At 41.3% G+C, this 26219-nt stretch overlaps 2 protein-coding genes across 4 annotated transcripts in view; one reads left to right on the top strand and one right to left on the bottom strand.

Moving 5' to 3' along the window:
* Window positions 1-794: 794 nt before the first annotated feature.
* Window positions 795-4273, top strand: LOC118418214. The gene is made up of 4 exons (XM_035824055.1): window positions 795-1000; window positions 1649-1866; window positions 3181-3400; window positions 3865-4273. The coding sequence occupies exons 1-4, from the start codon at window positions 795-797 to the stop codon at window positions 4013-4015; spliced, it is 795 nt and encodes a 264-aa protein (XP_035679948.1). The 3' UTR covers window positions 4016-4273.
* A 1845-nt stretch (window positions 4274-6118) lies between these two features.
* LOC118418298 overlaps window positions 6119-26219 on the bottom strand; it is a 48637-nt gene continuing 28536 nt past the window's right edge. For 2 of the 3 annotated variants that reach the window (XM_035824153.1, XM_035824152.1), the window contains exons 13-33: window positions 25876-26030; window positions 24919-25099; window positions 24264-24390; window positions 23766-23923; window positions 23243-23263; window positions 21949-22120; window positions 21247-21378; window positions 20581-20646; window positions 19867-20052; window positions 18550-18720; window positions 18173-18248; window positions 17815-17878; window positions 17548-17596; window positions 15339-15493; window positions 14130-14256; window positions 13251-13373; window positions 11756-11891; window positions 11076-11209; window positions 10321-10396; window positions 6711-9404; window positions 6119-6345 (exon numbers count right to left, since the gene is read on the bottom strand). In XM_035824153.1, coding sequence (XP_035680046.1) covers window positions 9247-9404; window positions 10321-10396; window positions 11076-11209; window positions 11756-11891; window positions 13251-13373; window positions 14130-14256; window positions 15339-15493; window positions 17548-17596; window positions 17815-17878; window positions 18173-18248; window positions 18550-18720; window positions 19867-20052; window positions 20581-20646; window positions 21247-21378; window positions 21949-22120; window positions 23243-23263; window positions 23766-23923; window positions 24264-24390; window positions 24919-25099; window positions 25876-26030 — 2467 coding nt within the window. In that variant the 3' untranslated portion in view covers window positions 6119-6345; window positions 6711-9246. The remainder of the gene's footprint in view (window positions 6346-6710; window positions 9405-10320; window positions 10397-11075; window positions 11210-11755; window positions 11892-13250; window positions 13374-14129; window positions 14257-15338; window positions 15494-17547; window positions 17597-17814; window positions 17879-18172; window positions 18249-18549; window positions 18721-19866; window positions 20053-20580; window positions 20647-21246; window positions 21379-21948; window positions 22121-23242; window positions 23264-23765; window positions 23924-24263; window positions 24391-24918; window positions 25100-25875; window positions 26031-26219) is intronic. The other variant, XM_035824154.1, reaches the window with a different exon arrangement.

Below are 26219 nucleotides of genomic sequence, written 5' to 3'. Positions count from 1 at the left end.
ATTTCATTCAGTGTTCTCATTTATAACGAATAAAGACGGTATCACCCCTTTAGGTAGCTTCTAATTCATTATCAATATCATAAATGTAACTACGTATGACGAAGGAACTGTTATTAGGAGGGTCTTAAACAAGGTATTTGGCCCTGTCCTTCTTTACCGTCAACTCAGCACGGCCTGTACCATGAGTATGCATGTACATGTTTACAAGACACGAAAGGAGACATAGCTGAGTGTGAGATATGCTCCAGTAGCGGTGTGCAGGTCAGAAGTGTACTTTGTCCCATGGCATTGCAATGCGTACAACAATGCTGACAGTACCTTTCAATATACCTGCTAGTGTCCTAGCAGCGTAACTGATACAGCGTATTTTCTCGAAAGCCTCAACAAGCCCTTGGAAAGAAGATTTCAACGTCAGCTCGAAACGTCAGGTTTCCGGAAGAAATCGTCTTCTTGAAAAGCTACTAGAAACACGGAGGATACATGGGCAGAATTTCCGGTCCTGTTCATATATACAAAAGCGATGCCCGTACATGTATGACAAGTTTTCTTGCCCGTACATGATTCAAAACAAAATCGGATACCAGTGAATTGCACAACGGATAACTGCACACTTCTGTTAATTGCACGGAATCCCAAAGCTCCGTAGTGATATGGTCCAGCTGAATAACTTCGCTTTGTTGCACTATCCGGATAATTGCACAAAATGTACTGGCAAATGGGTAGTGCAATTAAACGGCTTCTACTGTACAAAAACCTACTAAATCATCATTTGCCAAATGTTGATTTCAGAGAACATGAAGCCCCAGAAGGTTTTGGTTGTAGGAGCAGGTTTTGTTGGATCTTCCCTGGCGACATCCCTGAGGAGTGGGGGAGTACAGGTGTGCTGTACACGGCGGCAGGAGGGAGGGGAGGGGACCGTCCAGTTTGTGTTGGAGGAGGAGGAGACCTGGGGGAATCTGCCCAAGGAGGTGGATGGAGTCGTCTGGACATTACCAGCAAGGTAAGACTTCAAATACAGCTTAGAATTTCTTGGAAAAGGTGGATAATTATCATCTCATGAGAACATCTGTTGGATTAATTCTTCCTTGATCATCTTGTTGATCATTATGGCACGTACACAAGGTACCCCAGTTCGGCAAGTATGATCCAATCGCATCGGGAAGGACCCCTGCTCTTTTTTGATAAGTGCGGGAGGTTCTTTAACGTGCTCGGGGTGTGGCTCTCCTCAAAAACGGGGCCTCCATTTAATGCCCCATCCATCTGATGGTTAAGCCGAAGCTAGGTACTCATTTTTCACCTGAGTTAAGTGAGGAAAGTCGTGTAGAGTAATCACCGATAAAGTGATCACATTTGCTACACATGAGAGTAGGTCTTATTTGAAATTAGAAGTACAGGATATTAGTAGAATATCTCTTTATTCAACAGGACCAAAATAAACTTTTCCGAAACCAATGTTTCTTGCCTTGAGAGTCAACAATTGATGGTGAACAGTTGAAAGAATTATTTATATTTTTTGTTCGGGATCCTCAAGTTAAACCTTGGCATAATGTCATACCTACGTAGGTAGTCACATAAAGTGATAGATTTATTTATCTGTGCTTTTTGAGGTGTTCATTAAAATTGTCAATTTCTTTCCAATTTCTCTCAGACCCTTGCCTCAGGTGCGACGATTCTATGACACCTACCTCCAGTCCATTCTGGACTCCAAGAAACCGGTGATTGTGTACGGCACCACCGGCCGTTACCAGGTAGATGAAGAACACCAGTGGGTGGATGAGAAGACAAGGTACGGACAGACAGCAAGCGGCAGGGAAGAGGGGGAGGACTTCTTACAGGAGAAGGGGGCAAATGTTCTAGTGCTTGGTGGTAAGTATACGTTAACACGGGCCTGATGATAGATCTAGACTTCAGCTTTCTTGTACCGTTTCGAAATTTCTGTATTCCTAATGGTGTGTTGTGTACCGATGCAATGGCCACATTGAGTGGGTAGAGTGTAAACCTTGCATTCGGTAGGTCGTGAGTTCGATCCCCGGCCGAGTCATACCAAAGACTTTAAGGTAGGAATGGTACATATGCTGTTTCTGCTTAGCACTCAGCTTTCAGGACAGAGTATGGAAGTTGAACACACACCACTACCAGTGGACTAGCCCCCTGTTGTAGTGATTGCATTGTGTGGCCCAGTGCTACTGAAACGGAGATGGGCTACTGAAACGGAGATGGGCACCGCCCTACGCGCCATTAGGCGCGGGAAGGAACTTTGACTTGACTTTGAATGGTGTGTTGTATGAAGAGTGACTAGGCTTGCAGACGCGATATCGAGAGGTCCTTTGGTCGATTCCTGGCAATCCTGGTTAGACGTTGTGTCCACTTGACACGATTTCCTCACTCCAACCGGATGTAAAATGGGCACCTTACATCGATTGGGGAGGTAAAGGTAGTGGAATGAGAGGAATGGGCTCTGTCTTCCAACACCGTACCCTAGACAAAACTGACAACCCAACAAGCCACCTTCCTCAAAAATGCGTTGGGACTACCTTAGAACACCTTAGAAAACTGAATCAGCAGAAATCAAACAGAACCAGCCGGAATGAACAACCTGCAAAATTCGCGCCACATTCGGGTGGGAATTCCATTAGAACCTCACGAGAAGGAATGAGTTGGAATTTCGTCTACATGAAAATTGTTTGTACATTCCTGCATTTTAGAATTCTCACAGCATAGATATTTGCTCCCATTCTTTTGGCCACATTCTGGCAGGATTTGAAGTGGTTGCCGTTTCGGTTCTCCATTGAATGAGATAAACTTTGAATGTTTCTAATAATATTAGAATGCCATAGAATGCGGTCATACTGCAGTTGGAATGCACTTTGAATTCCGTTCGATAACTGTACAGTTAAAATTCACCTCGATGCGGTTATGACCATGACAAAAGCATTCGGGCCGACCTCAAAAATGAGCACAAATATCTGGAATGCATTGAGAATTTCTAGAATGCAGACTACGAACACCCAGGAATGTAGAAAAATGCTCATTTTCGTGTAAAGAGGATATTGCCTAATACAATGTACTCTTAGATGCAAATGAAACAACCAAAGGGGCGAGTAAGAAGCACAATAATTTTGCATTTGCTGTAAATGCTACTGCTTCATTAATGTATTCAATAAATGAATCTTAATTCAGTTATCTGGGGTGAGAGCAAGAATGGAGAGACAAGAGCGCTGAAGTCGTGGATTGAAAAGGGGTACATCAAGGATGTCGACATCGACAAGTTCTTGAACGTAGTGCACGTTGACGATGTTGTAAAGGCAACAGAAGAGATTCTGCACCGTTCTGAGTTTAGAGGTCAAGTTATCAACGTCTGTGATGGACACCCCATGCTGTGGAGGGATATCATACTGTGGTGAGTAATTTGCCTTACTGTTTTGCAGAATATTGTCCAAGAGAGTTTTTGTAAATTTCTTAATGCCGTGACAGCCATAAAAAAAATAGTGACCCTTCCCTTAAATTTCGCCTCTTTCTTAAGCCATTCCTAGGCATCTCCCTCCCAAAAAATTAAGGGTGATTTTAAAATATGATTGTCAGCTGCAGGGACACTTGACCAGCTGTCCATACTTTCAGGCAGAGTGTCTTTCTGAAATGCTGCAAATACTGGTAGGGGCCCAAAGCCCTCAATAACAACCCAAACACATGTACCAAATTTCATACAAATCCTTCCAAATAATGTTGAGGTATAGCGTAACGTGCGCACAAATGCACATACAGTCAACCAGAAACGGTACCCCGTTGTAGGTAAACCCCCTTCCAGGAGGTAGACACCCTTTCTGGAGGTAAAATGTGTGACCAACATGAAAATTGTCATTTTAGGTTTGGTTTTGAGCTTCCCCAAGCGACCACCCACGACCCGAATGTGACAGCCACCAGGCTTTTGTCACGGCCGTCCAAACGGGTCAGCAACATCCTGCTGCAGAGCATCATGGGAAAGGACTACAAGTTCAAGATGGCGATGGATGCCTGATGATGCACCTGATGTCTAATGATAATGTTGAGATAAGAAGCATAGCATACATAACATCTTCATTATAACAGGAGAAAATGGCTTCGAAAGAACTTCGCAAAAGCAACAGAAATGTTAACTGAGCCTATCTTTTTAAAACCAAGATTTGAAATATGTTCTAAAAAATTGAACTGTACTTCTAAAAATTTTACTCATGGCAACCTTGTAACAATAGTTCACCTTTATCCACGGGGTGACCTATATCCGTTGTTTGAAAAAGCCCCCAGTGTATTTAGGGATATCAAGTTGACGGACGGTGATTGCGAACTGCATTTTTTTCAAAATATCGCTGTTTGAATTTAACACAGTGCGTCGATTTCATACACCTAAATATATTGTTCTTTTAAATAACCGATATACATGTAGGTTACCCTGTGCATAAAGATGAACTAGCGTTACAAACTGCCTGTTACTAATTTAATTTGATGGTTCTCAATGCGAAGTGAACCTATACATGTAAGAACCTATATATGTAAGAAGCAAACATCATAAAAGCAGAGGGCAAGGAGGAAGACTTGAAAGATGACAGTCGCTGCGTTAAGTTCATAAAACTGAGTGCACAAATCCAAGGCATAAACCTGGTCCCTAGGCTTGGTTTTAAAAAAATTAATTCTTCTAATTAAGCATGTTTTTTTTTCAAAGTGGGGAGCCAACAGATTAAATTGGTGTGGCCAGAGGGTCAGCACTTGATGAACCAACTACTGTAAATGCAGAAATGTTCACGGTGGTTTTAAAATCAAGTTTTTTTTTTTTTGCGGGGACCACTTAAAACCCTCTCAACACGAGAAGCCACTATCATGGCTTTCCCATAGGACGCGAGAAGCCACGATCGTGGCTTCAGGTTTAATTCCGGCGGGAAATTCAAACTGACTACTGTGAAATGGGAAATTTGGCAGAGTCTGCCAATCAGGATGCTTGTATCTTTGACCAACCAGAAGGGATGTAGCATTTGAGCCCTGTTTCTGAGGCCTCCAGCGTGTTTTTTGGCTTCAGTTTTCTACAGGTTTATTTAGTAAATTTAGCAGAAATGGAGACAATTTGGTGGATAATTTTGTTGGTGGCTTACAGGAGTGATGACAGGGAAATCCTTGAGGGACAGCAAGGCAAACACCCAGCTGCTTTTGTTGAGATCAAATGAGCTGATATCACCATGTCTAATGAGTTCTACATGCATGGTTCCTTGTTGTTTTTCTTGGGGCATGAGGAGGACCAGGTCAGGTCAGAAAGGTCACTGGTCTCAATTGACATTTTAGATACTCTGATACCTGTTTCTCTACCCAGGTCATAGTAATAGGATTTATTTGACTCCCTGATATGTGGAGAACATCCAGAAAAATAATTTGCCATTTAGCACAAGGCATATTCTATATTTTAATAGTACAACTACAGGTGTGTGTGTGGGGGGGGGGGGGCACAACTGTTTATTGGGGTGAACATTTGTTTATCAACACTGAACTTATTTGAAATCATGCTTTGATTTTTAGTTTTTGGTCATTCTAACAGCATACCAGCATTGTGTATGTATGGTTGAGTATTTCTACATAGTTTTATGATAAAAGACACAAAAAACTCAGCCCCTAGCTAAATGTTTTCTTTTGTGAAGCTTTTTTTGGGAGTGTTGCAAATGTGTTTTCACGATTGTGGTTTCCATGACGATTGCTGTCCTCAGATTGATGGTATGATATTTATTTTGCTTGTTTTGGAAAGGCCATTCTGTGAGCTTTCCTAGTCTACTCCTTACATAACAGCTGTAATAATAATACACAAAAAGTACTAATTGACACCTGTATAGACTGAAATTATATGTCGTATATGGTATACAGGAAAAAATTTTATGACGTGTTGAGAGGGTTGCAAACTTAATACCACCGCAAACATTTTTTCATTATAGTATAAGACTGCAGTCTATGGCGCTACCGAAAACTTAAAGCCAGTGCGAACACTCTATTTTCCCGCTACTGCGAAAGTAAATCCCTTCGAACCTAAATGCATTAAATTTACAGTATGCTCTCTTCATATGGCATTACCATATGCCTATCAATGATGCATTAATACAGTGTGAAGTATGTAAGCAACAGGTTTATTGCATTTGATATGCAATCATATACAACAAAACAGTTTGTGACTTTTACAACTTACAGTTACTGTAATACTGTACATTCATCGTTCAGAAAGGCTGGACGAATATACTTACAATCTTCTACAAAATGCAATCTCGACGTTTTTTTCAAATCACAGTGGTAAATGTTTGGAGATACTTGTGCACATGTAAATATCAAATTGTTTCAAACCTAACAAGCGACAGTATAATTCCGGACGAACACTTTAATTCCGGAAAACCTTAATTTATTTCAAAATAGATTACCCGCAGATGAGCTAATATTTGTAGGTATGATATATCAATATTCAAAATAATCAAAATTCTGCAGATTCTGGTTGCGAGCCAGAATTCTAGGAACCTGAGCCAGAATTCTTGGACCCTGAGCCAGAATTCTGCAACCTTTCTTCGTAGAGACATCTAATTGCTACCTACATATTCACTATCCTTTGATATATCATACATACAAATATTAATTCATCTGGTCAATCTATTTTGAAATTATTGAGTTTTTCCGGAATTAGAGTGTTTGTCCGGAATTATACTGTCGCCTGTTACCTATATTCACTAGGTTGCTGTTTCCTGAAATAACCAAAAACAAGTTTAACTGTTATATGATATACCTTGATAGTAAATCGTCAAAGGGGACTGTTGCTTTCAACATCTCTGATTAGTAAAATATTTTCAAGAACAATACTTGCGTGTACTTATTTCTCTTGTGTAGATATTATCTTACTTACATACCGGTTTGCTCAATATATCTATAAAAACTGAATGATGAAGTACAACTCTGGATAAATTTAGGATGCTTTTGCACATACAAAAATAACATCTTGGTGGAACATACAACACTTCCTGATTATTTTGTTTCAAACAGCAAATGTTAATAATACTTGACTCCATGTGTTTGATACCTTTTTAAGTTGGAATGCTGTTGAGTACAATTTCAGTGAAATCTTAAATTTTGTTATTCAAACACCCCAAACGGTACATAACGTGCACTGTTGTCAGTCAAGTTTTACTCTACCTTAAAAATGACACAATTATTTCTGTCTAGAAAAAAAAGCAAGTTTCTTTTTTCATTTCCAGTTTAAAAAATCTGTGATTGTTTCCCATTTTATCTCAGCATGTTTATGATATCAATTTGCCAGTTTGTATAAAAGAAAGAGAGCTAAAAAATCTTTATTTGAGAAAAGGAGGCCTGACAACAACACAGATTTATACTATCTTACAGGTACAGGTATGTACAATGCTATACATGTTCTGAGTAAAGTAAAAGCGCCACAAAGTGGAAAATGACTTTAAGACGAGTAGCCTAGCAGGGTTACATTATAGTCACACAAATGGCACTTCATATTCAACTTAACTCTGCCCTCTAATTCTTTGTTGGCTAGCTGTCAAAATTCGTAACCATAGGAATTTGAAATGACAGCAAAAACCATAACACTGTTATCATACGGTGGACAGACCAAGAAAGGTTGTGACTAGAGGTTGTAACTGGAGAACTGGTTGTAACTGGAGGTGAATGTAAATAGAACAAACCGAATCGAACACTGTACAGCAGGCTCTTCCCTGGGGCATCGCCAAAAATGTATGTACATGTAAAACTGCAGCAGAAAGATTCCCTGCCCCAAACAATGTACTGTATGAGATAGTAGGCAGCATAAATAAAGGAGAACTACTGACAATCTTGATCTGTCCTTGGCAAGTATATGCATCACTGGAAAGTTAGTAGTACAGAATGCACCTTTCAACACAACTTGTCTGGTACTCAAACCCTCCTTCTGGTTTTAAAACTATTCCAGTGACATGGCTTTACGGCTAGCCCATTCAAACATCTATGGAAGGAGTGTTCTAAAAAAACGTCATTCGCCTATCGCCCTTTCATCCCTACAAACTCCTTTGCACAGAGCTCCTTTACAACTTTAACTGTCGTTTCAACTGCCCAACCATACCTCTGGGTGCAGCCTGAATGGCTAAAGGTGAGAAGTTTACAACTTTCGATGAGCATGATTGTGTAGACGTCTTCATACTGACAGCCTATCTAGAGAATTGCTAACTGACGAAAATAGTTTCATCAGGTTGGTAGAATTTAGAATATAGGAGAATTCTTTTTTCACAACCAGCATGTACTTACATTGCTTACATTTCAATGCGGTGAGAAGCAGAACTCCAGTTAGATTATTAGCTCTGACGAAGGTGTCTGAGAGACATCGAAACGTAAGCAATGTAAGTACCTGCTGGTTGTGTAAAAAGAGTTCTCCTACATCCAAATTGCTAACTGGTTCCTTACCCTCTACTTCTGATTCTATGGCTGCAAATAGGGCTAATGACAGACTTGTTTCACAAGGTCATTTAATCCATGCCCAAATTTCAGGAGTCGAAAGGCAACTGTCATAGCCTGAGTATCAGCCGCTTGTTTACCAGGGCTCTCATACTCAGTCCTCACATGGGAGCCCTGGTAACCTAGCAACGCTGATAGTAACGCCTAGTAACGCCACAACTGTCAGACTTGTACCTAATGGCAGAGGGCAAAGTTGTGTCAGTTATCCTAAAGCCGGTATCTCACTGCACTGCACTGCACCGGTTAGCGACAAATTATTGCGGCAATTTAGAAAAAAATTTCGCCGATTTTCCCTCATGGTCACACTGACGTGTTACACACAGGTAAAATACGTGACCTCTACAAACAAAATGCAGTCATCGGGCCTGTTGGAGACTAGTTGTCGTCAAGTTCATGCCCATTTGCAACATTTTCCCGAATGCGATTTTTAAAGAATCAAAACAAAAAAAGACTTGCCGTTTCTGTAGACCAATTGGCGACTGTTAGTAAATGTCTTTTGCAAACAGTTGCCAATAGGTGCAGCCCAGTGAGAATGCCTGCTTTAGTCTTGTATTCTTTAATGTCTGAGAGCATATACCGGTATGACAAAGGTATCATAGCACTTCACTACAACTTTCACTGAGTGTCAAGAGGACAAATGTCTACGACTCCTGTTGCTGGACTTTCAACACCCAACACACTGTGGCACCAGCAGAGAGACTGTGACGTCCTTTGGTGTGGAGGTTGAAGGGCAAGTTTTCGTGGCTCGTGTCAGAGGTCGGAGGGCAGGTGATGCGAGTCGAAGCTGAGGGCCTTCTTGGCGGGCGGCGGTCCTGTGTCGGGCTGCCTGTTGTTGAGCAGGTCTCGCATGACTCTCTGCTTACTGCTGCTCAAGTGACCCAGCTGGGTTTGGAAACTGCTCATACGGCCTGCAGTACAATGAACCATCATTTGTGAGAGGCGTCAAAGAAGCATTATACATCAGAGCACATCAACCAACACTGAACCATGACAGTGGTAGATTCTGTCTTCCCACCATCTACGATTCACTCCTGACATCTGATTGCTAGAACATCAGCATAGCAAATCAGACATCTGACAAAGGTCGGCGACATCAAAAAAAAATTGGAAAAATTGGAACAAAGCTTAATTTTGTAACTACCGGTATGTATTCTACCAATACAGATGAGTCTTCATTTGAATATACACATGAACCATATTTCGATCGTCAGCTAGAAAGGGCAAGGAAATCTTGTGCCCCTACAGTAGTAAAACAAACAGCAACAACTCTAAAACAAAACATAATGCTTTTAGTCTTCCAAAAAGTAGCATTATACTGATGCCAAAATGCACCATGTCATCAGTACTACTGGCTATCCTGTTGGTTATTTCGTACTTCTAAAACATACAGAAATCAACAATATCAAGAATATGCTCCAAGACTGTATCAGAAGAACTTTGATATGCACAGACTAGATAAGCGGCTTCCGTACATAACTTCATCAGGTTTGCAATTACTCATATACATGGAGTAAGGTTCTTTAGGCACAACAAGGGAGTACTTACTTCCAACGTTTCGATGTCTATCAGGAACCATCATCAGGGTAGAGTGACTGTTGGAAGTAAGTACATGTGCTGCCTGGTTGTGCCTAAATAACCCTACTATAGAGGCTACGTGGAAGTATGCTTTTTTTTTTACCAAAGATTACATTAATGGCATTACAAAAATACTAAATATCTTTCTAGTCCTCACAGACATATTCTAAGCAAGTCAGGTATGATTTATACACATTAATCATTGACAATTCATAAGAAAGGGTGAGACAAGTATGTGACTGTACAAACCTTCCTGTGCGACGGTGTAGAATCTCTGTAGTCTCTGGAGGAACTCTGAGAACAGGACACTCAGTGCTGACTGGTCCTGAAGATTAAGTAGAGCAAACACAGTTGACTAAATCTGAACACACTTTGATTAGTGCTCTTTTGCTATCAAAGCATGGGCAAATGAACAATCATGCAGTACTGTACATGTTCTACTAGTAGATCCAGCAATGAAAACTTGCTACATGTACAGTTGTATGTGTCACTGAATCCAGGAAAAAGTAATTTGTCATCGCATAGATGTGGTTGGATGTAGGTACATGTAACATCAACTTTTATAATTCCACCAGGTGCCATAATACCTCCACATAAAAAAAATGTTATAAAGGCCTTTACAAATACTCGGTTCGATATGATGTGTAGTCCTAACTTAACCTATTGCATTGTGACATAATTACTTGACATTGGAATGTTCTGTATCAGGTAATTACGTCACAATACGATATAGGTTAGGTTCAGATTGCACTAACTCTGTCTAGTTCATTTAGCACTGATAGTATTTGTCTCATTTTGTAGTTTGATGAAGTCGACAGATGGTCAAAACGTTTACTGAAGAATTAAAGAAGGTTGTGTAACGAAGAAGACTTTGTTTGATTGATCCACCAACCCGATGAAACTATTTACGGATATGAGAATTGATGTTACATCCTACATTGTGTTAAACTTCATGCATGTCAAAGGTCACACAAGTGTCAAAGTTCACAGGTCACAATCCTGACCTCTTCGTCCTCGTCCCAGCTGTCCCAGTCGGAGGAGGGGTTGGAGTCGTAGCTGACAGGAGAGGGGGACGGCCCCCCCATCATCCCTGCTATCCCATCCCTGCTGCTCCCACTGGCATTCAGAAACCCTCCTCCTGAGGAACATGGATATTCAGAATGTTTTTTTCCTAGAACTGTCATAAAGTAGAGCTTGTACCAGGGCCATCCTTGCTAGATAGCCTTAAAGTGTTTCTGAATTTACCTGAATCTACATGAACCGCAGAGGCAGTAGCACCCCTACGTTTAAAAGCTGGAAGGCGGGTAGCCCACTGTCGCTCCTCTGTCAAGTACGGCTTCTATGTGTCTGTCTAGCCTGTTTTTGAAGCAGTTCACAGTACTCTCGCGTACTACATCAACAGGAAGTTTGTTCCACGCCTTCAGTACTGTTACTGCAAAGGACCTCTCACTCTTACTTACCGTTACTGCATACTTAAGATATTTAGCAAAATAAGGGTCCTTTCACAAAGACATTGGAGTCCACTGTAACAATTGCTTTATAATATGCTTGTCCTTTAGCTATATCTGACTGCATGTGTCTTTGGACCTATGAAGTTTTGGGGCATGCATGATGATAATATATTATAACTAATGCCAAAATCCAAAAATTTTTTAGGTACAACACTAGTCTTTGTAGAACCTACTTTGGGTTGAATCCGAGTCGTCATCGTCATCTGACAGTGGGGGGCCTGGGTCCACAGGGCTGGGGGGGATGTCGTTAGACAGAATGGCAAGACTGGGGTCTGTGATCTGGGGCGAGTCCACTCTCAGCTGGAGCACCTGCACACAAGATAAAGGCACATTGCAGGTTACATGCGAGGAATGATAAAAACTCATCACATTCATTTATGATATGATCATGGAAGCTCATCTTTGTTGGTAGTAATCAAAGTAAAATGCTTAGCTTTCTTCCAACACAAAGAAAGATACACAGATCAATTTTTCATTTATGATAATGATTTCAACACTGTATTCTAACTCATTGTCACGATCATATCTGTGCCATCATAACATGTGATGCAAGTGTTCTGGACACAGTATTTAACAGGCTTTTAAGTGGTGTTGCATTGGCTCATTTAACAAAGCGAGAACCATTTACAAGTGGCACATGCACCGTTTTTGAAAATGCGTATACGTAGATTCCAACGTTGGAATTAATCTTTGAATTTTCTTATTTTCAGGTGCATTTTGCAGATTTTCAGGTGGGTATGACATAGACAAAATATAACGTGGTGTATTTTGAAACACCCTGAAACACCAATTGCCATTCTCTCATTGGTTGAACTGCTAAATTAAGATGGTCAGAATCAGCCTATCGTATCAGCTGCACCGATAAAACCCAGCTTACCTGACTGAGTCTGGCACTGATAGCGTTGAAGAGTGTGTGCAGGTGACAGTAATGTACCAGATGTACCAATAAGTCTTACCTGACTGAGTCTGGCACTGATAGCGTTGAAGAGTGTGTGCAGGTGACAGTAATGTACCAGATGTACCAATAAGTCTCACCTGACTGAGTCTGGCACTGATAGCGTTGAAGAGTGTGTGCAGGTGACAGTAATGTACCAGATGTACCAATAAGTCTTACCTGGCTGAGTCTGGCACTGATAGCGTTGAAGAGTGTGTGCAGGTGACAGTATTGTACCAGATGTACCAATAAGTCTTACCTGACTGAGTCTGGCACTGATAGTGTTGAAGAGTGTGTGCAGGTGACAGTAATGTACCAGATGTACCAATAAGTCTTACCTGACTGAGTCTGGCACTGATAGCATTGAAGAGTGTGTGCAGGTGACAGTAATGTACCAGATGTACCAATAAGTCTTACCTGACTGAGTCTGGCACTGATAGCATTGAAGAGTGTGTGCAGGTGACAGTAATGTACCAGATGTACCAATAAGTCTTACCTGACTGAGTCTGGCACTGATAGCATTGAAGAGTGTGTGCAGGTGACAGTAATGTACCAGATGTACCAATAAGTCTTACCTGACTGAGTCTGGCACTGATAGCATTGAAGAGCGTGTGCAGGTGACAGTAATGTACCAGATGTACCAATAAGTCTTACCTGACTGAGTCTGGCACTGATAGCGTTGAAGAGTGTGTGCAGGTGACAGTAATGTACCAGAATGTACCAATAAGTCTTACCTGACTGAGTCTGGCACTGATAGCGTTGAAGAGAGTGTGCAGGTGACAGCCATCTAACATCAGGGTGCTGACCAGGTAGAAGGTCTCCAGGATCGGCCTCAAAAGGGACAGTTCCACCATCTCCTGTACAGACAATTTGTATCATCTTCAACATACATTTGTATAATACAGACCTGTATACTCAAAAGAATGGTTGAAATGAATCTTAGTACATGTAGTCTAGTGGTTAGCCAACCTCCCTTTGGACCAAGAGGCTGGAAGAGTGAATCCCAGCTGTTAGAACACTATACTTTATATAGAATGGGTCCTTAGGATGGGATGTGAAGACATGGTCCACTGTTCATTGCACTTGTTGAAAAGAGCTAGAGGAATTACTTCCGAGTCAGTACAATGAACCTGTAAATGTGGAACCTGTAAATGAACCTGTAACGGCCCGCCTCAGCAAAGTCTGATATGCGGCTGGGATGAGTGAGTGAGAAAGGTGGTATCTGCACCTGGGGCACCATTGCAGCACTGTGGGGTTTGCTCACTGCAGCAATTTGTTGTGTTATTTTTGCTGATTTTTTATGATTTAGATTTTGTATAACACATAAAAGTATGACTTCTAAGACAACAAAATCCATAAAACGTATGAAAATTTGTTCTTATCTCTGACATTCGTTGAGTAATCTTTCGAACCCTGCAGTGCCTTACTGGTGCCCCAAGTGCAATGAGATGCCATCTTAAATCCTGTTCACTGAACCTGTCTTCTCTGTCACAACCAGTGGAAAAAGGGCTATAACTGCTCTGCAATCAATATTCAGTCAAAACTACTTTCTTTCATTCCTAAGTACTTCAATTTTGTTATGGGCTTGTAAGAAGATATCATGATTACCGTACCTTATTGGCGATGATATCTGCAAGTTCTGTTGCTGCCTGCGCACAGTACTCACTGTACTCAACCCCCAACATTTCCCCTGGGCACTGATGTACGTGGTCTCCCAGCAGGTATAGGATACTGGTCATCCTGGAATAAGGTGAAAAAATTTGTGCAGGTTAAGAAATGGTAGACAAAGCAGTCAGCGTCAACTGGAGTGAAGAAAGATGCTTTTTCAAGTAGCCAGAAGTAGAAGTGCGATGGGGATTAAGCTACAAAAAGGCGCATATATGACGAATCATCACGTTATCATATAATCATCACGTTATCATGGATTGTTCATAATATGATCACAATGTCTCTCTTCTTGCTCAAAATGAATCATTCCATTCTAGGAGATAAACTTTAATGTGCACGAATAGCTAATACTGTAAATGCTTTCATGGTGGTTTTATGTTCACAGTTTAATTAAAACCACCACAAACATTTTTCCATGGCAATAAGAGACTGCAGTGCATGGTGCTACCGCGAACTTAAAACCACCGCAAAAGGTCCTTTTTCCAGCTACCGCTAAATTAAATCCACCGCAAACATTTTTCCATGGCAATAAGAGACTGCAGTGCATGGTGCTACCGCGAACTTAAAACCACCGCGAAAGGTCCTTTTTCCAGCTACCGCTAAATTAAATCCACCGCAAACATTTTTCCATAGCAATAACAGACTGCAGTGCATGGTGCTACCGCGAACTTAAAACCACCGCGAAAGGTCCTTTTTCCCGCTACCGCTAAATTAAATCCACACGAACTAAGATGTATTTACAGTAATAGTTTTAGATACACCAGGGAAAGTTTAGACTCTAGAACCAGTAGTGTATGTGAGCTGTTAAATTCAACATGTTGATTTATCCAATACATGTACGTTGGTTAATTCAGTTTCTAGCTAGACAAAATGGGTCTTAATACAATTAGATCGGGGCCATTATTTTTCCATTTCCGGACTGGATACACCAAATATGGGCAGACACGAATGGTATCTTGTACCCGCCCGTATATGGTCGTATTCAGTCCAGAAACGAAAAAATAACGACCCGGATCTGACTGTATCCAGACCCATTTTGTCCAGCAATGCAACAAAATTTGTAACTTGCATTATACATACATGTAAGCCATAGCAGACCTTAACGAAAGTCACTGTACATGGACTTTTGTTGTGTCAAATAGTTGAAATCCTACCCTTCTAACATAGATGTGCAGACGTCGTTATCATCACTGTAGAAGTTTGCGTAGCAGGCCAGGATGGGCAGCAGCACTGCTGTATGTCGGAGATCACTCCTCCGTAGAAACGGGGACAACAGACCATGGGTTTCACTCAGGACATACTTCTCCACCTGGGAATAAAACACATGATTCATGTTGTTAACTTGAAAGTTCATCTGTGTTGGTAGAAGTCATTCTTGAACTAGATAAACTGTAATTTCCAACACAAAAATTGGACTCACCAAAATTTTCAACTGAACAGCACCAGTCTTTGTCAAGAAATGAACAATCCACTGCGGTTGTGACGTCACGTTAAGCAGATAGAACACGTGACTCAGTGACATCAGAGCTTTACAACCATCCCTGAACAGAGACAGTGGGTGCCATAGACTTCCTGCAACCTATGATCCACTGCTCACTGAGTCACATGTTCTATCTGCATAACGTGACTTCACGACAGCAGTGGATTGTTCATTCCTTGACAAAGACTCACCTGTCCTTGGTGCTGAACACCATCCATACACAATCAAACAAGCCTGTCCCTGGTGCTGAACGCCATCCATACACAGTCAAACAAGCCTGTCCTTGGTGCTTAACACCATTCACACACAAACAAGCCTGTCCTTGGTGCTAAACACCATCCATACACAATCAAACAAGCCTGTCCCTGGTGCTGAACGCCATCCATACACAGTCAAACAAGCCTGTCCTTGGTGCTTAACACCATTCACACACAAACAAGCCTGTCCTTGGTGCTAAACACCATCCATACACAATCAAACAAGCCTGTCCCTGGTGCTGAACGCCATTCACACAGTCAAACAAGCCTGTCCTTGGTGCTAAACACCATCCATACACAATCAAACAAGCCTGTCCCTGGTGCTGAACGCCATTCACACAGTCAAACAAGCCTGTCCTTGGTGCTTAACACCATTCACACACAAACAAGCCTGCCCTTGGTACTGAACACCATCCACACACAGTCAAATAAGCCTGTCCTTGGTGCTGAACACCATCCATACACAGTCAAACAAGCCTGTCCCTGGTGCTGAACACCATCCATACACAGTCAAACAAGCCTGTCCCTGGTGCTGAACGCCATTCACACAGTCAAACAAGCCTGTCCTTGGTGCTAAACACCATCCATACACAGTCGAACAAACCTGTTCCCGGTGCTGAACGCCATCCATTCACAGTCAAACAAGCCTGTCCCTGGTGCTGAACACCATCCATACACAGTCGAACGAACCTGTCCCTGGTGCTGAACGCCATCCATTCACAGTCAAACAAGCCTGTCCCTGGTGCTGAACACCATCCATACACAGTCAAATAAGCCTGTCCTTGGTGCTGAACACCATCCATACACAGTCAAACAAGCCTGTCCCTGGTGCTGAACACCATCCATACACAGTCAAACAAGCCTGTCCCTGGTGCTGAACGCCATTCACACAGTCAAACAAGCCTGTCCTTGGTGCTAAACACCATCCATACACAGTCGAACAAACCTGTTCCTGGTGCTGAACGCCATCCATTCACAGTCAAACAAGCCTGTCCCTGGTGCTGAACACCATCCATACACAGTCGAACGAACCTGTCCCTGGTGCTGAACGCCATCCATTCACAGTCAAACAAGCCTGTCCCTGGTGCTGAACACCATCCATACACAGTCAAACAAGCCTGTCCCTGGTGCTGAACACCATTCACACAGTCAAACAAGCCTGCCCTTGGTGCTGAACACCATCCATACACAGTCGAACAAACCTGTCCCTGGTGCTGAACGCCATCCATACACAGTCAAACAAGCCTGTCCTTGGTGCTAAACACCATCCATACACAGTCAAACAAGCCTGTCCCTGGTGCTGAACGCCATTCACACAGTCAAACAAGCTTGTCCTTGGTGCTAAACACCATTCACACACAGTCAAACAAGCCTGCCCTTGGTACTGAACACCATCCATACACAGTCGAACAAACCTGTCCCTGGTGCTGAACGCCATCCATACACAGTCAAACAAGCCTGTCCTTGGTGCTGAACACCATCCACACAGTCGAACAAGCTTGTCCTTGGTACTGAACACCATCCACACACAGTCAAACAAACCTATCCTTGGTGCTGAACACCATCCACATATACAGCATTTCAAGCAAGTGAAACAAGGTAAGCCAAGGGAGAAAATGTTCTCACCTGTCTGGGGTTGGACTGGCCACAACTTGAGTCCAGACGACCTCCACAACTGCAAGCAAATTACAGTCACATAAGAGTCAAACTCTTCTTGTACTTTCAGAATCTTTACTATGTAATGTTATATCTTGTCATATTTGAGAAGGGGGTGGCTTAAAAATCATTTTTGGTTTTCAACATCTCCTAACCTAACACCCACACATCAACAAGTTTTCCTTAGTGTACAATGTACCTTTCAAAGTTAAGAATAACTCAGAAGAATTTACTCACCACAGGAATCCTTCTTTTGCTGTCTTGAAAGGTCTGATGTTCCCTGTTCTTACATTGTCTTGTGCTTTGAATAAAGTTGAAAAATGTTTGAAATATTAAAACGTATATACAAGAGTAAAAAGAAGATTCCAAGCATGAGCGCAAGTGATCATTGAATGATGGTAGTCCTACATAGTCTTGTGACAGTTACCAGTTTGGGTAGATAAGAAGCAAAATAAGATATTAAAAAATAATGGCTTTTGACCCTGGACACTCCTTGAAGCAGTTTTATCTTCATCTTCAGGAACCTGAGTAATTAAAGTAAATAATCTGGAAACTCAGGAACCAACCAAAGTTGTATATAGATTAAAGAACTTACCAATCGGGTGGCTGGTGTGAGCATAGGTAAAAAGGTGTCTGATACTGTTGACCACAACATCCTCATGGCCAAAATTCTGGGAGAGGAAAAAACATACTTTGAATTGACACAAATTCTTGCCTGAAATACCTGAAATGATCAAAAAGGAGGAAATTTAATGCATTTTTTATACTGCAAATTGTCTTAAGTTCTGTGATTTGATTTTGCAAAGGTGAGAAACTTGAGTATTTGTGTTATGCGCATGACTGTTAGTAGTTAGTAGTGAAATTCACAGTAACATGAGCCTTCAATAGTTCATAATGCTACTCTATAATGTACTGTATGCATTGCCTATACAAATTCAAAGTTCAAAATTTACTGATAAAGAAAAAACTTACTGCTTTGGGAAAAGTACAATTGGCAAGCATGATGATCTCCATGGCAACCACAGAAAGCTTGTCCCAGCATGCCCTGCTCAGCAGCCCACAGACAGGTCGTATCCATGACAACAGACCTTTCTCCATGAAGTTGATGATGGGATGGAAGGCTTGTCTGCACAGGTCAGGGTCCTGTAGGTCATTACAGAAGTGACATATTAAAAAAAACACCAGAACAGATTGATCGCTGTTGTTGTTTATCTCCGGGGTATTCCATATTAAAAGTAGCAGATTAAATGAATGGTTGATATGTAAATCAATATTTTGCAAAAACACCTGCTTTTTGCCTACCACTGTGTCACTGTGACATCATCGTGATTGCTTGCATGATGCTTTTCATCCAAAGGTTTGAGGACAACCACATCTTGAGAACATTAATAAATCCAAGAAATCAAAGATCCGATACCTCCAAGAAATAGTTTTTGTGAATTTCCTGTTTACACATTATTCTGAATTATTCCATCATTCTTACTAATAATATGCATTCTCCTGCCATCCTGTGGGACTTTGAGCCAGGGCCAAACCTGTGGCTACAACTTTGGACCCAGGCAAAACTAGTGGTTGGACTTTGTTCCAGGGCCAAATCTGGGCTACAACTTTGGACCCAGGCCAAACTAGTCTTTCCATCCTCGGCTGCTAGTCTCCTGAGTTACACCATTCGCCACCACCTTTGCCAACCTTGGATCCGGGCCAGTGGGAACAAACTTGCCAACACACCAAAATAACCAGATGAACACACCGAAAACAAGAGACCTGTTTTTACAGACCGAGGTAATAATCACACTTCTTACGATACATCTGAAGACGGCGTAGTTCACTATCCTGTTTGCCCTCTGGGCAGGCACCAAAGCGGGACTCAGTGCAAGGTTTGGGCAAAATGTTTGGAGCAACTGCGAGGACTGTATGGCAGGATCCCCCTAGACACACAAAAAGGGGGATGGGTGGGTGGGTTTTTTAAAACTGCATCCCTCCAAGACTTCCCTCCTTTGCTGGGTACCAAAGGCACCTCCCCCCCTTTATTATTTGCCCCTGTCTCCCTCCCCCCCCTTTCACATTTAGCACATCCGCTCTGATCTTCATTGCCCAGGTGGGGCTCCTTTACTTCAAATGACCAAAATGCTTCTTAAGTATTGCATATCAAGTATGCTGGTTCCAAGTGAGACCGCTGTAAGTATTGTGGTCAAGCTGACTGCTTCCAACCAACCAGATTACGCTTCTACCTAATGCAATGCCAGGTGGGGGGCATTCTCATGACTATGTTAGAAAGGTTATATTTACCTTCCATGAAGGCATGGGTTCCTCCATGAGATGGGTGAGCTGTGCACAGTGCTGGATGCTGTGTTTGATCATCAGACAAGCCCCGAAACACAGCACCGAGGGGTCAGGGGTCAGGTAGGTGTCCCACAGGTCCTCCAGGATGGACAGGTTGTACCATCGGATCGTCTCACTCAGCAGGGGGAGGACCTGCAGGATTGGAAATTAAACTCTTGGATTTTTGACGTTTGCTAACCCTGCGGCCGGGAAATGTAATGAGCTGAATGTCATGTGTCGTTGGATGCATCCTGTGTCCAGTCTACAAGAAATATTCCAACTATGCTTAAATGCTATATATTCTGTGGTCTGTATTACATAAAACACTCCAACTTACGTCAAAACAAGATTAAACAGTGATCTGCAATGTGCAATTATAAATTGTATAAATGAAATGGATCATTTGGTTTTAGTATAAGACGTGCATAACCATTTGGATAACTTTGTGCTGACTTTGAAATAAGCCTCTCTGATTGGCTCAGATCTATCTGACCATTATACAACTGCTTACAGTTGCTATTCATTGGTTGGCTAATTCTGACGTCCAGGTGACTTTTGGATGTCAAAGATTTAACTTATATTTTGTTGTACTTTTCTGTTGTAAGTTGCGGTAAATTTGGCTTGTGCTTTAAGATTTTATAAGACGTGCAAAATGTGCACAACTAACTTATAATTAATTACCTGTTGGCTCATCCTCCTAAGTTCCCACCTGGAGTCTGCAAGGCACTCGACTGTCTGGTACAACATCTGGGGAGGGGGGTACAAATGTACATGTAGGTGGAACAATTATACATGTAATCTGTATAAATCCATCAGTACTACACATTTGTTTATTTTCTCTGGTACCATAATAATGAAGCACTGAAAAAACTAGTTGTTTGTTGTATCTCAAAAGTATTTATCACGGAACAAATTAAAGGTGGGGAAGATGAAAGGGCTATAGTTTTTAATAAAAGGGCTATAGCTTTTAAATCATAGAAGGGAGTAATCAGGTCTTCTTTGGAACATTTGTACATTATACAATGTACATTTTGTAAAAATCTTATTCCAACTTATTCTTATTCCTGAAAAGGAGCTTACAATCGAACTGGACAAGGACTATGGATAATGACCTAATGGTCTACGTTTTGTATGTTATACATATTATATGTCATGTATGTGTTGAAGTTATGATGTACGTTATGTATGTTCTCCAGGACTCCACTGAAAAGTAGTTATGACATTAAGATGGGCCACTCTGGTTAAGAAAACAGAACATTATGATTAAGGACTTTTTCAGAACTTTGTATCAGATCAGACATGATTGTCTTGAAAATGTGCCTATGGTAGAAATAAACATGCCCCAACCTGTCTTAAAACTGTAGAGAACTGTTCAAACTGTACGTCCTCCACCCAGGACTCGTCGTCATGGTTACGGGCTGACAGCTGGTCCTTGACGGGTGACGACAGGCACAGCCGACTTCTACTGGACCCGCCACTCTGTATGGGCAACACATCGACAATCATTAAATATCACCAGCTGCTTGTTTCACTGTCATCTACTTCTTATCTTCAAATACGTCTTATTTTTACTCTTATGTATGTTAGAAGAGGAGGCCTCAACTTAAATTAAAGAACACTGCTTTTGCCCAACCTTGGAAAATGAATGTAACAAATATTAATAAATACAGATGTCACTTACAAGTCATTAAGTTTTGACTGCCTCATAGAAAAATGTTTGTAGCAATGAAAAAAATGACACCAAAGATTTTTTTCCACTTCATACAAGGAACAGGATCTTTCAGATATTGTCTGAGCAAATAAAGCACTGTAGTATAGCAAGCAGTTCCTATTAAAGATTCAGAAAATTGTACTAAGCATAATTTCCCATCATCTTCATCGTTGTTCATCCAGAATTGACTGGTCATGTACATTCCAGTATGACCTGTCATTCATGGCAGACATAAGAGCAGACCCCGACAGTCTAATTTCTTTTTCGATCATCATCTTTAACGTTATGTAAAAAGTTAATTTCTCATAGTCTATGGAAAGAAATGGAAAGCCACTCACTTGTTCTTCTTCACCATCAAATCTCCTAGTCTGGTCCAGGAGTGAGTATGTGGATGGCATGGAGCCCTTCTTGGGTGGACGGAACGGTGTGTTGAGGTGGACGTGGTAGTTATACTCCCGCACCATGGACTGGAGGGAGTTCCCACTCTCCATGATAGGGGGCGTGATTTCACTACGTGTGGAAAATTGTAACTGTTTTGTCAGAAAATTGTACATCCACAGCTGTCTAAAACATAAAGAATGTAGGAATTTAGAATCAATTTGCACATCAATCCATGTTTTTTTTTTGGTGTGAAGACAAGCTCTTTAACAGATCGTGGTACGTGTCATTGACAAAAAGGAAACTACCTGAAACGTCTGACCATTTTCAAATCAAGTTGCTTGAGTAACTGATATTTGGGTATCATATTACCTGGATGTCTAATCTTTATTGACATGTGTAGAAATTAGTTCCTTTGTGAGTAATTTCATCAGCGTAATAACTAAAGTAATTCAACAAATTTTAATATAATTTTAAGAATATACACTTGTTACAGGTAAAATTTCTCTCAATATGTAACTTCCAAGTCCAATCCTGGACTGGATCAAATTTTGCAACAATTTAGATTACTTGGAGGTGTATGAATAAATAAATTGTGCTTAGAAGTACACAATGTCATGCAGTGCAATTTAAGTACAAAAAATCACTTCTAAACAACAATTCAGGGTGCGCAACCATACAGTAGACATAAAAAGGCAAAACTCAGTGTGTGAAAACAATTGTGTAAAAACAGTGACGTACATGTACGAGACACCCCACAGTGCACTATGGGAACACTAAAATCAGAGAGAAAACAAACCTCATGCTAACGGACCGTCTACCAAGGCAGAGGAAGAAATTATAGTTAATAAGGAAAAAATCAAGAGGAGATTATTGAGCATTGATACATGGGTTGATTGATTCTCAGATACCTCCCTGATACGTCAGTTTGACAAAGGATTTTTTGGCATCAAACATATTATATGGTACTGGACTGTTTTATGATGTTGGTAATACGATAAATGCTTTTACATGTAAGTTAATTAAATCACTGTGAACTTAAATGCATTTTACAGTACTTAGCAGCTCTTACCAATCCAAGAGATTTTTCTGTACTCAATTGGCAAATGGATTCTTGCCAATGGCATGTCAAATTTTGTATCAATACAATCATAACTTTCATTTTGTAATGTTGAACTATACTCAGTCTGGTAATCCGGGAAATATCTGAGCACCTGGAAATAGGGGGATAGGTGTGATTATGCCTTGAGCTACCTGTACATCCGCACTCTCAGTCTAGGGATGCAGGGGAAAAATACAGGAAGTACCACATGCTAAATCACCTACTAAAACTGGAGAATCATAAATTGTAAAGGTGCCAACTGTGCATTTACCTCTGTAAGATATGGATACGATCAGACTAGTCATTGTTTCCTGACTTACCAGTATCTAATATCTTATCTTTTATATTTCAATGAGATATGTCTAAATTTTACTTCTTCAGTTCATAATTTACAAGTTATCATGCAGTTATAATATTATATCAAATACTGGACAGGTATATGGTCAAACCTGTACAAGTGACCACCTCTGCATAAGGACCCCATGGCCAATGTGACTACTCTTTGGTGTTTCTCTTAGATAATTTTTCTCAATGACACAATCATTAAGAATAATGTCTATAGTGACCTGTCCATATAGACCAGATTTTATCAGTCACCTGGGTGGTCATCTTGGACAGGTTTGACTGTATATCTTAGAAGGACTCCATGCTATCATGTATATTTTGCTACTCTACCTTCGTCTCTGTGATGTGAGTGACTTGGTCTGTGAGCTGCCATGTTGTTGTTGTTGTTGTTGTTGTTGTTCTATATTGTGTGCATCCTCTGCTCCGTCCACAGAGAAGGGTCTGTGCAAGAGCTGGTGTGGACGCTGGCCAAAAGGTGCCGAGTCAAGCTACGGAGGACAAAATAATACAAATTGTTTTCAAATCGTGCAAAGCAACTGCAAACTGAACCAACTATATGCCGTAGAATGTAAAAAAATATTGGTAAACATATTATTTTGTAATGCCATAAAATGACAAGGTCAATTCCAAGGTTATAGAAGAGTCATTATTTTGTTCAACCTTCTTGACCACTTAAATTTCATAATGAAGGCACCTTTTTTTTTATTCACATGCTTGCATGAGTTTGGGATTCCTAGAGGATGTCATCCATTATAATCAAATCAACATGGCCTTCACAAAAACAAAGAAAGAAAGCAGCCAGGATGAAGTACATAAGATGGTTCTCACCAGTGAGGTTGGCCCGTGGTTCTGACTGTGTAGAGCATGGCGCAGAGTCATGCCTGCATGGCTGAAGCTCTTCTGTATGGGCTCATGATGGCGGATGTGGTCTCTGCCTATCTCCAGCTTCCTCTGTCTGCAGCAGGCAACAAACAAGATGTTAAATTGTTTAACAATGAGAGCCAGCTACAGTCCACCTTGTGATAAATCTTTGTACACAATGACAGAAAAAAAACTAGAAAGAGCATTTTCCCAATAGCCTTTTGTCTAGCTACACACTCACATACTCACATACTCACATGTGGATGTCCATATACCATTAGGCTCGCCCTATAGGTTCCAAGTAAAAAAAATTTGCTCACACACAGGCTGAGCTAATATCCTAAATGCAGTTCTAAGCTCTGATTTACAGGAGAAGAAGAAATAAAAAGAACACACCAGAAAAAACAACAATGACAGTCATGTTTTCCCTACTTGGGAAACATGAGTCTTAGAGGGATTTTTCTGTCAATGGAAATGGGAAACAAATATCAAGCTGGCTAGAAACCAGAACAGTGAGACTACAAACCACAAGCATTCCAAGATAAAGAGCATAGAAAAATAGGCAACGTAACAACAATTACGGCCTATTAAGAATTAAAAGCAAAAAAAAGATGGCACCTACCCAACAATGACGTCATCGGTAGAAGCCATGCCGTCAAACCTGGCGTGTCCGACGGGACTCACGAGGGATGGGAACAGGTAGTGGATGTGATTGGTCACCAGGAATCTCAGGATCAGCTCGTATGCAAATAACCTGCCCTCCCGCCACTCCCAGGTCTCCGAGATGGCTGTGGTTGGGTCATCTGGGGAGACAAATTTTACCTGCACCACTCCGAATTTAGGAATTTTAGATCATACTAAAATAGTTCAGGAACCATTGCTCTTTTTTCTTTTATACTTTATAGGTAGTAACAGTCAATGCAGCTAATGACAATCTATATACAGCTACATCATAGGACATTTATGTATAAACTCAGTACATGGCCCAGTGCAGGTTAGGTACAGTTAGACACCAGAAATACCTGCACATCTCCAATTTTACCTGCACTAACGTGCATATGCAGGTGGTATTTCGAGCCCTGGTAAAGTCAGCAAAACCCACCATGGGCGTTATAAACTTCCTGGCATGTTTAACTGATGTCCATTATCCGCAAGATCACATGTTTAAACCTTTATCCTGATAAGCCCATTTATGTACGGGATGGACATATTTAACTCTTGTCATGCTGAGCTGCATTGTTATGAGTTTGGGGTATTTCTCATGCAAAAGTTGCATACCACTGCAAAGCCCATTGAATGGGGGAGGTAAATCTGCAACAGCAGCACAGATCAGGTCAAGTTTTACTAATCTGATGAAGCCATCAGCTCTGGGAAGTTAAACTGGCCCAAAAATAGCCAGCAGGACAAGGGTTAATAAGATCATGTGTCTGTAACTGTCACTTTTAAAGTGATTGGTCAGCAGTATTGACCCCGAAGAAGGTGACAGTGGTCGTTGAAAATCTGATCCGTGGATATCTTTGTGTGGAAAGAAAGTTTAGTACTGTACAAAGTCTTCTACACGTAAAAATCATTGCCTTACCTCCTCCATAGCTGTGGATGTCCTGTATGGTGGCTCTCCGTCTGCGTGGGGAGACACCCAGGGGGGAACCACTGGACCCAGGGGACAGTCTGTCCACATCCTTCCTCCCTCCCTCACCCCATGCCTGGCGCGGAGACTTTCCAAAACTTGACAATCTGGGAAAAATAAATATGAAATATGAGAAAAACTGTAACAACAAGGAAAACAAGGACTGTCTTCATATCAGAACAAATAAGTGTTAAATATAGCGAAACTGGATGGAGGTTCTGCTGCAAGTCGCTTAAGGAGGCCCATCATCAAACTTAACTTTTGCTTTCCTGACCCTTACCTACATGTACATGTAC

This window comes from Branchiostoma floridae, chromosome 6 (assembly GCF_000003815.2).
Source record: "Branchiostoma floridae strain S238N-H82 chromosome 6, Bfl_VNyyK, whole genome shotgun sequence".
Lineage (NCBI taxonomy): Eukaryota > Metazoa > Chordata > Leptocardii > Amphioxiformes > Branchiostomatidae > Branchiostoma > Branchiostoma floridae.
The sequence above is the reverse complement of the archived record's forward strand: the minus strand, read 5'-3'. Positions and strand labels throughout refer to the sequence as shown.